General features: G+C 40.7%; 1 protein-coding gene across 2 annotated transcripts; it reads left to right on the top strand.

Annotated features, from left to right (window-relative positions):
• Positions 1-613: 613 nt before the first annotated feature.
• Positions 614-9,459, top strand: paqr7b (progestin and adipoQ receptor family member VII, b). Of its 2 annotated transcripts, none has more exons than XM_046042140.1 (2): positions 614-669; positions 5,985-9,459. In XM_046042140.1, exons 1-2 carry the CDS (start codon positions 643-645, stop codon positions 7,047-7,049), a joined length of 1,092 nt encoding a protein of 363 aa, XP_045898096.1. In that variant the 5' UTR covers positions 614-642; the 3' UTR covers positions 7,050-9,459. The 2 variants fall into 2 exon arrangements, with proteins under 2 accessions (XP_045898096.1, XP_045898097.1); XM_046042141.1 differs by lacking the exon at positions 614-669 and adding an exon at positions 3,206-3,540.
• The last annotated feature ends 902 nt before the right edge of the window (positions 9,460-10,361 follow it).

The raw sequence follows: 10,361 nt of genomic DNA, 5'->3' as shown, positions 1-10,361 counted from the left end.
TGTCCAATGTTGGTGAGCCTGTGCAAATTGAAGCCTCAGTTTCCTGTTCTTAGCTGACAGGAGTGGCACCCGGTGTGGTCTTCTGCTGCTGTAGCCCATCTGCTTCAAGGTTCAACGTGTTGTGTGTTCAGAGATGGTATTCTGCATACTTTGGTTGTAACGAGTAGTTATTTGAGTTACTGTTGCCTTTCTGTCATCTCAAACCAGTGTGCCCATTCTCCTCTGACCTCTGACATCAACAAGGCATTTTCATCCACACAACTGCCGCTTACTGGATATTTTCTCTTTTCGAACCATTCTCTGTAAACCCTAGAGATGGTTGTGTGTGAAAATCCCAGTAGATCAGCAGTTTCTGAAATACTCAGACCAGCCCGTCTGGTACCAACAACCATGCCATGTTTAAGGTCACTTAAATCCCCTTTCTTCCCCATTCTGATGCTCAGTTTCAGCTTCAGCAAGTTGTCTGAACAATGTCTACATGCCTAAATGCATTGAGTGAGTTGAGTTGCTGCCATGTGATTGGCTGATTAGCTATTTGTGTTAACAAGCAATTGAACAGGTGCACCTAATAAAGTGGCCGGTGAGTGTATACTCTTGCTGTAACTGTGAATGGGTTTGGAGACCCTTACATGCCCAGACACCATGGTAGCACAAACTCAACTTCTACAGGTAGCTACACTAATCTGTTGCATGTGTTGAGTACACAAAATGATTTGTCTTGGGTGTTTATTAGAGATGGCATTTTTGCAAATACTGCATGAACTCAAGTAATTGATTAAAACAAAGGCCAGGGATCACAAATAGTTTTATATAGGCCTAGATATGAAGGATGCCTGGCATGCCATATGATTTGCAAGGTTTTGTGTAAGTAGTGGTAAGAAGATTTATGGGTTTGTTTAACCATGCTTGCACAGGCTTGCAGTCAGTGTTGCAGTCAGTGTCTAACCGGTCATGCATGTTGGAAATGTCACTCAATGCTAAGTATCATTTGTTCAATGTCGAGTTCAGAGCTGTTGTGTATTTATCCCAAGGGCGGACACTGGAAATTTTTCCGATGGGCTACTGGACAAGTGGGCCGATAAGCCACATAGTGTTAAAATAGAAACAAAAAACTGTAGTTAAAAATGGATTGGTATGTACCTTGATCAACCTGCTGTAGCCTCTGTCTAGTTGTAATTATTCTGTTACTACAATGACTACTGCCTATCTTGCATACTGGTAAATTCGGCACCTGAATAGTAGTACTAGGCCTATACTAATAAACATAACATGCTAACAGGCCTAGGCTATGTAATAATATTAAATACTACCATCGTGTTACATTTTAGTGAGAATATCCTAATCCTGATATGAATTGCTCTTCTAGGCTGTGGATAATCCTGCTGTTGACATAGATTGCCAGGGCCAGGAAGTCAGTGCCCCTTCAAAAGCACTTAGACTGCTTTTTCCCTTTAATGTATTTATTGTACTCAAGGGTGCCTCTGAAGGGACTACTTTACTTGAGGAGAGCTAGATAGGTGTTTCTAGTTTTGAAAATGTAATTTAAGGGCTCATTTTGTGATGCACTGTACTTACATAAAATTCTTAAGAATGCATGAATAAAAGTCTTCCAGACCCAGAGCCCCCAACAATGCTTTGTCTGGAGAGTGGGCTGACCATTGAAAGGACAAATTCCTGGGCCATTTTTTTTGCCCCAGTCCATGCCTGGTTCAACCTCCTTAGTTGTGTAGTGGAGTTTTAAGTTTGTATTTGTGATTACTGCCATTTAGTATAATGTATATTTAATTCTTATTTCTCAAAAAAGGATATCAGAATTATTACTTATTTTATGTGCTATGCATTTGAAATTGCACCACAATGGTGGAATTATACTTACACTTTTACTTATACTTTTATAATACTGATAATTTAACTACTCAATGTAAAATGCTAAAAAATATTTGCACATGGATAGTATAAGTCACACACAGTTGCACTCCTGGACCACCCTTTTTCTTCAGCTGACATTGATTAGAGATTCTTACTGTGCTTAATCCAACAACAACAATAGAAACTATTTCTATATGAGAAGTTGTACCTGAAGCATACCCCGTCCTACATATCATAATCCCTTTCACTTGTGTTTAGATAGCCAAGTAGTAATTTATTTATTTGGGCTGAAAGTGACAAAAGCATAATTTGAAGAAATTTAAACATTGTTGGTTGTGTTTGGGGTGAGTCTGCATTGGTATGTGCGTGCACACACACACACACACACACACACACACACACACACACACACACACACACACAGCTGCACAATTCCATCTTTGTCATGTGTTGGGAGGAAACTGCTAGACCCGTCAGCCCAGCTTGTGCAGTGTTCCTTAACTGACAACACAGGGGACAAAGCCTGGCTCTTTTCCTAGACCCTTTTCTTAAACCTGTGCTGGATTTTTGGAATACTTTTAGTGGCTTTACCAAGGTATTATCAGCATCAATTTTATCTGCTCTGTTCCACAGTATGAATCATGTTGTGAGCCTCTGACACTTTTTGCTTATGTTCTCCGAACTTGGCCTTACTCAAGTAAGAACACAGATTATCTTAGAGTGGGTAAATACTCAGGAGGCCAGAAACATGTTCAGCGTTATCATAGACACCAGAAATCCATCTCTGTTGGGAATATTCGCTATAAAATGGTTTGAATCAGGAAACAATGCAGATCTTTCAGAAACACTAACAAAGGAACTTTGTAACGCTAAACAAGAGAATGGCACAGGCCATATGACTGATTTGAACACACTATTCAAGGAGGGAAATTGCTTGTTTTGAAAACCAAATTAGAACCAGTTGGGTTATCGCTGTAATTTGCATGATGATATGCTTCAATTTCTAAACCAAGCATGAAGTTTGACATAAACCTTACTTGAGTGTAGGATCTTCAAATTTGCCTGGCTCACTGAAGACACTGACCAATTCATTACCTACAGGCCAGTGCCAGGTTATAATTGTCCTTTAAATCCATTGTTAACTGTTTTTCTTTTTGTTTTCCCTAACACATGACACACCATGACATGGCCTACATGCGTGTGAGATATGTGCAAAGTGGGCAGGAATATGGCAACACTGACAAGACGTAGGGACACAGGTAAACCAATTTAATAGACATATTTTCACCTGTGAGACAAACAACGGGTTCGATGACCTCAGCCCTTATCGTGTCTCACGGGACTGCCATGCATTCCCACGGCATTGGAAGAAATGTCCATGAAGGGTGGGCGGGCATGATCGGCCAGGCGGCAGCTGTCATTGGCCACAACGATGAATACGGCCGCAGCAAAGAGCGGCGCCGTGCTCGCTGATTGGCTAGAAGGCCCGCTTGTCAAACCGCCCCTGTATCCTCCCGGCAGCTGCGCTGTGAGAGCCGCCAGGCGCTGCTCCCGTCACGGTCATCCTTTCTCCGTTCACCCCTTCAAACAATGTTCTCTATATTCTGCACGGCTCTAAATCATTCGTCGACTACGAAGCTTAAGACGTTGGATTGATTCTACCATTTCCAGGTATGTCCATTTTATCAGCGCTATTAATGTTCCATGTCGAAAATTCACTATACAATATTTTTTTTCTCTCTGTAAAATATCTCAGTGGCACAGCGTGAAATACGTTCAGACGCGCCTCGAACGTGTATCGCTATTTTGTTAATGCAACACGAAACACCACAGAGCAGAGGGTTGGGATACACATGGAGGACTGAAGCAAGCCTCGAGGCTCAGAGGAAGGGTGAATGCAAATTGATTTCGTACACTGGATCTCAAATTTAAAACAGACATGTAGATCAGGTGCAGATTTGCTCGTGGGAATTCGCGGCAAACAGGCCCATATAGGCCTAGTTTAATACCTGCACAAAACCTTCCTCGTCATAGTCGAGCATTATTGTTTAACTCATAAATATTTCAAAGGATTGCAACCCCTGCTGGAAGCGGAGGGTGTGGACGTCGGATGGGGTTATGTTACATAATGTCTTCCCATTCATCACTCCACGCCTTTCCTCCTGAACCTCGGCCTGTGTTCATCCCACACAGCCTGATCTCTATGAAGCTGCTGCCTCTGCTCTCTGCCTTCCCAACATCTCTGTGAAGGAGAGCACATCAAATTGGTGATGGCCTATGTTTTACTGATTTTAACCCAGGTCCCAGTGTATGTAGAGCCGGGACTTTAAAATCATTAGGCCCTACAGTGATTCTAGTTCAACTTACTATCATTTTAATCCAGTAGTGTTGCAACAAACACAAAACACAATCTAAATTTGTTGGAAAGCACTGTAGGAACTGTCAGTCATATTTACCATACCCTTCTTGTGTCAGTCACCTGAAGTCATTTATTTACTGAAGGTCGAGTCCAAGAACTAGTTTAGCTAGATTTGATGGGGAAGAACCAATCATGCAGAGTTATAAATGCCTTTGGCAGCAAAAGTCAGGACTTTTGTCAACTGTCTTTTATAATAATCATTAATATTGTGATACTTTAACATCTCTGGGTGTACTAGGCTGGATTATCACAAAACAGGCACCTGTGAACTTGTAACAGCATTAGCTTCCACTTTCTTTCATATTAAAAACTATTTTCAAATCCTACTTACACCTCATAAACATAGATGCTGCAGGAAGTATTGATTCTGTGGCGAGTTCTACACTTTTGTAATTTCCCATCTGCAATCCCTAATACCGAAGGCCTCATTGGTCAGAATTTATGACTGCAAGGGCCACTAAGGTCAGAGCTCAATTGCACCCATGGTCCTGTGGTTTGCACCGGTCCTTCAAAGTGATGCACTGTGTTGTAGAGCTGATTGAAGGCTTGGGAACACATTCAGAGAGACCAATCAGGTGGTCAGCCAAACAAACAAAAACAAAGAATCAAAACTGCTGCCACCACAAATAACACTCAAATATCAAACAATTTGCCAAGAATCCATGATTCAGGATTATTTTAATATCGTCAGGGTGATTCACTTATACAAATGAAAACAGTTAAAGCTGCACTAATCAATGTTTTTGTTGTTAAGTGGACACTTACCATTGTGACTGGTCATTGTCCACTTAAGATTATCCCTCAATACTGCAGTTCATCTCTATAGAGCCATTTAGTCTAGTTTAGTCTATGGTTTTGTTTTATTTTTTTTTTGGTTTTCTGGCCCATAACTCCACTATCATTAACTCCAATTCCAGACCCAGAAGGCAGCTGTTTTTAATAAAACCAATAAGCAAGAAACCCACTGTACACTACCTGCCAGACAGCCCAGTTAGCTACCAGCTGGTGAGCATAGTGGGACATTTAGCAGCTAAAGAGAGAGATCTTTTTCTTGTGGAGACCAAAACTGATCTAAGCGGAAAGTGAATATTGGACTTAGTTCGTCAGGTGGCCAAAAACACGGCTCCTGAAGAATGTTGATATTGCTGCGTGTCTGCTGAATGGGTTAACTGTTTGGTAAGATGTTAGCCATTACATGCAAAAGTCTTGATAATAAGTCAGTGTTGTATTTTCATCTGCTACTGATGGGCATAAGAAAAATAAATATTTCAGCAGTTTTTATTGACCTTAATCTAGGATTACAAGTAATGATGATTTTTATGATCAGTTAAGCTGTTGATACCTTTTGGGTTAATCATTTGGTCTAGAAAAGGTAAGAAAACAGTGAAAATCCCTGTTACAATTTCCCAGAGTCGTAGGTGACATCATTAAATTGCTTGTTTTGTTCAAACAACTGGACCAAAAAAAAGATTCATTGAAGTTCATTGACCAAACGATTAATGCAGTAGTAGTATTGCAGGAACACACACACACTCACACACGCACTCACACACACACTCACACACACACTCTGCAGTCTATACATGCATTTAGTACACAGGCAGATGCACACAAACAGACAACAGTAGCTCAAAACCAGACGGATATTGATTAACTGACTGTTTTCATTCTTTCCGCCCTCCCCTCTGGCCTCCAGTTTGCCATGGCGACCGTGGTGATGGAGCAGATCGGCCGCCTGTTTATCAATGCGCAGCAGCTGCGTCAGATCCCTCAGCTTCTGGAATCTGCCTTCCCCACGCTGCCTTGCACTGTGAAGGTGTCCGATGTTCCCTGGGTGTTCCGCGAGCGCCACATCCTCACCGGCTATAGGCAGCCAGACCAAAGCTGGCGTTACTACTTCCTCACCCTCTTCCAAAGGCACAACGAGACTCTCAATGTGTGGACCCATCTGCTTGCCGCCTTCATTATTTTGGTGAAGTGGCAGGAGATCTCTGTAACGGTGGATTTTTTGCGAGACCCTCACGCGCAGCCCCTCTTCATTGTCCTCCTGGCAGCCTTCACCTACCTCTCCTTCAGTGCTCTTGCTCATCTCCTCTCTGCCAAGTCCGAGCTCTCCTACTACACCTTCTACTTCCTCGACTACGTGGGGGTCGCTCTCTACCAGTATGGCAGTGCCCTGGCGCACTACTACTACGCCATAGAGAAAGAGTGGCACACCCGAGTGCAAGGGCTCTTTTTACCCGCCGCAGCATTCTTGGCCTGGCTTACTTGCTTTGGCTGCTGCTATGGCAAATATGCGAGTCCTGAGCTGCCCAAGTTAACCCACAAGCTCTTCCAAGTAGTGCCCTCAGCCTTGGCTTACTGTTTAGACATAAGCCCTGTGGTTCACCGCATCTACAGCTGCTACCGGGACGGCTGCTCCGACCCAGTTGTGGCATACCATTTCTACCATGTGGTCTTTTTCTTAATCGGCGCGTATTTCTTCTGCTGCCCTCACCCAGAGAGTTTGTTCCCTGGGAGGTGTGACTTCATCGGGCAGGGCCACCAGCTCTTTCACGTGTTTGTGGTGGTGTGCACCCTGATGCAGGTGGAAGCCCTCCGCACAGACTTCACAGAGCGCCGTCCCTTCTATGAGCGTCTTCATGGCGACCTCGCACACGATGCCGTTGCACTCTTCATCTTCACTGCCTGCTGCAGTGCTCTTACCGCTTTTTATGTGCGCAAGCGTGTACGTGCCTCTCTCCACGAGAAGGAGGAGTAAGAATTGAAATGAGTGAAACTAAGTTGGGTCTGATTTATTTTACTCTGTAGTGACCATTAATTAAAAAATAATTACCGTTATCAGTTTGTGACAGTGACTTTTGATTATTTCTTCTCGATGTGATCTGCCAAACTACAGTGTGCTAAAAAAAAAAAAAAGAAGAAAAGATGAAGGGTGTGTTTTTGTGACTTACAGTGAGGAAAGGGGAATCTTGTTATTTGTCTGTAGCAATACAGGTATTACATAAACATAGCTACGAGTCCTTGCATCTTCGCTCTGCTCTTTTATTAGTCTGAGAGGTTGTTTTTAATCATTCTTAAAGGAATGTAGTTTTACTTCAACATACAGAAATACACTTTCTGTCAAGGGGAGCAGATGAATTAAGAGCCTAGTTTCTTAAGATGTCTTTTACCCAATCGTATTTAGAATAATCTGACTGTCTTGCTCGAAATGTAGCATTTAAAATATGCAAGCATTTATTTAGACGATTTACAGTCCCATTTGTATATTGCATTCAGAAACCCAATCCAATCCTATACAAGTTGGTGATATTGATATACCTTTCTGACCCTTTTTGTTTCATTTCACAATTTTTGTTCATTTTGATTCTGCCCCTCTCTTTTACGGATCAAAGCAGGGATTTTGTTTAAATGTTTTTTTTTTTTTTTTTAAATCAAGGTGCTGACACTGCGCCACACAAATGTTTTAACATTCTGGGAAAGTAGAGAACCCAATTTTTAAAAACAAACACAAATGTTGTACCTCGTATTAGTTCTTCAGGTGAAAACATTTTGTTGAATTATGTTGACAATGAGGCTGGCACTCAGTATTGGTTAAAAGATGGAAGGAAAATGACTGATGTCTCTTTGTTGTTGTGACAATGTTAATATTTTTTTTTAATTCAAAGGGCTGGAATATCAGCTTTTGCCTTTTCACATCCCTTGATGTCAATGCTTTTGTGCGTATTTTTATTTCATTGTTGTTTTATCAGATTTCACAAAAGCCGTGTCTGACTGGTGTTCTGCTTCTGGTATGTTTTGTTGTTGTGTGATGAATATATATGTGCCTCTACGCATGTCTTTTGGTATATACTGTGGATATTAAAAGTGTGTGATTGTCTATGAAAGCTTAGCCTTGCACTCCTTTCCTACCCTGTAAATAAGCTGTATTTCTCTAGAAAGTAATTTGCATCCCATTTTGTCTCCACCTAATCGCACTCAGAACTGAATGCGTCTTTTTATCTAGTGGAATACAGCACATTCCTATTCTGCTGCATCCTTTCCGAGTGTGTTTTGTGTTCAGTGTCCTTCTGCCTATCAGACTTTAATGGCTATGAATACATCATTTCACACTGCTGCACTGTTACACTGAAGAGTCCCTTTGTTCTTTGATGACTTTTATAAAGAAAAAAAACTCACACAGATATGTCTCTCTGATAATGTTGCTTAGATTTTTTTATCTCACACAATTTTAAACGTCAGAAATGATCTATATTCATTATAGCACTCTGTTCATGATGGTGTTTAATGTGCCAATGAATCTGTTATTGCTTCAGTGATGGTACTACTGAAAGATGAATTCAGAGACAGAATGTCAGAAGTTGATTTAAATGATGTCTTGACCTGACTGCAAACATGTTACTGGTGAGATTTAGCCCCTAAATATGAATCTTCTAACTGTTGACTTTGGCGTTTCTGACCTGGTCTCATCATGCACTGCCTGAACACTGTATATACTGTAGCTGACAACACTGGCTATGTTTACATGCATGGAGGCATCTGCGGTTAATGTGATTATTCTGGTTTTGTGTTAACTCTTGGAAATGCCATTATTCCAAATAACCTGGGTAAACCTGTACTTCAATTTGGAGTAACCTGTTCAAGACCTCTCTAGTTTGTACGTAGTTATAAATTGGTTTGCAAGATTAAGGCCGTCATGCTCAAGCCTAATTTTGTACATGTAGTCATGTACATTCGACACTGCCTACATTGTAGATGTTAATTTGGCAAACGAAGCCTGTAAGTCTCTTTCTAGCCCTGCATGTAACTCAAGGTTATTGTCCCGACCATTACAAGGACCAAAAATATTACTACTGGGATTATAATTTCTTTCCGGGAGCAACAGGGAGGGAGCAGCTGGGAAGTGACCAGTGTTTTTCACACCATGGATACTCTGTCTCAGATTATCTAAATTGCGTGCCAATTGAACCTGACTAAGACCTTGACTGGAATATGGTCAGCACTCTTTACTGTATAAGTGAGTTTGTGTGTAAACATAGCCTCTGATGCCACCCAAGGTTTCCCTTTATGAAAGTAGGATGAGGGACCAGGATGTGTTCTGCCTCTAAAAATACGTGTGACTGACTGTACTAATATTCTGTGGTATTTAAGAAAATAAAGTGTTACAGTAACTTCAAGTTGTCCTTCTCATTTTTCACAGGTTAGGGATCATATGGAAACAGAGACGGGCTTTTATAATATATTATATATTTCAATAATTAGCAACTTAAACCTAATAAAAATGTAACCAGTGCTGATTGTTTAAGATTAAATGGCAGTACTGAAACATTTTACACTGCAAACCAGCTATATGAATGTATGCAATACTGAATGTATGTATATTTTTAAGGGTTAATAAATTTAGAAAACCCAAGTGGTCACTATGCAAAAAAAGCTGTATTCAAGTTTATTAGATTCAGTTGGTAATTTTCTGGATCAAGGAAATTTAAAAAAAAACACCAAAATTGAAGATGAACATTCAGGCTGCTGAAAATATTTCAATGCTATAGTTTCAATCGTATTTAAAGAACAAGGTGGTTAAGATTCAAATTATTATGGCCTTTCTTTGCTTCCATAAATCAAACCTACTAACAAATGAACTGTGACTGAAAGTTTATGAAGGCTCATTTTAAGCGCATGCCTATGTAAATCTTACATTTAAAGTTTTATTTTCCGACAACAAAAAGGTGCATATAAAAATACAAGTTTGGGTTATTTATAACTGGAGACTGCAGATCTATTTGCCCCTTCTTTACTTTGCAGACAATAAAACTTCTGAATGCAGATATTTCCTAACCCATACTCTCATGAGTAATGTTATGGTCACTGAAATGTAAAACTAAAGTTAATTTTATTCTCAGACCTGACTGATGGCAGAGTAAAGACACTCAACTACAGATTGTGAGGTGGTAAAATGTAAAAAAAAATAAAAGGCCATTTCTCAGTCATGTCTCCCAACACCACCAGAGGGCAGCCTTGTTGTTCGGTAGGACAGTTTTTGACAGGAAAGGTGGAACTAAAGCACACTGAGAGG

This window comes from Micropterus dolomieu, unplaced genomic scaffold, assembly GCF_021292245.1.
Source record: "Micropterus dolomieu isolate WLL.071019.BEF.003 ecotype Adirondacks unplaced genomic scaffold, ASM2129224v1 contig_11328, whole genome shotgun sequence".
Lineage (NCBI taxonomy): Eukaryota > Metazoa > Chordata > Actinopteri > Centrarchiformes > Centrarchidae > Micropterus > Micropterus dolomieu.
This window is presented reverse-complemented; position numbering and strand designations above follow the sequence as displayed.

Bases quoted from the DNA above. Each gene is read 5' to 3' on its own strand.
- paqr7b (XM_046042140.1), top strand. From the start codon at position 643: ATGGTAGCACAAACTCAACTTCTACAG. The intron at 670-5,984 runs GTAGCTACACTA...TCTGGCCTCCAG, and splicing joins CACAAACTCAACTTCTACAG to TTTGCCATGGCGACCGTGGT.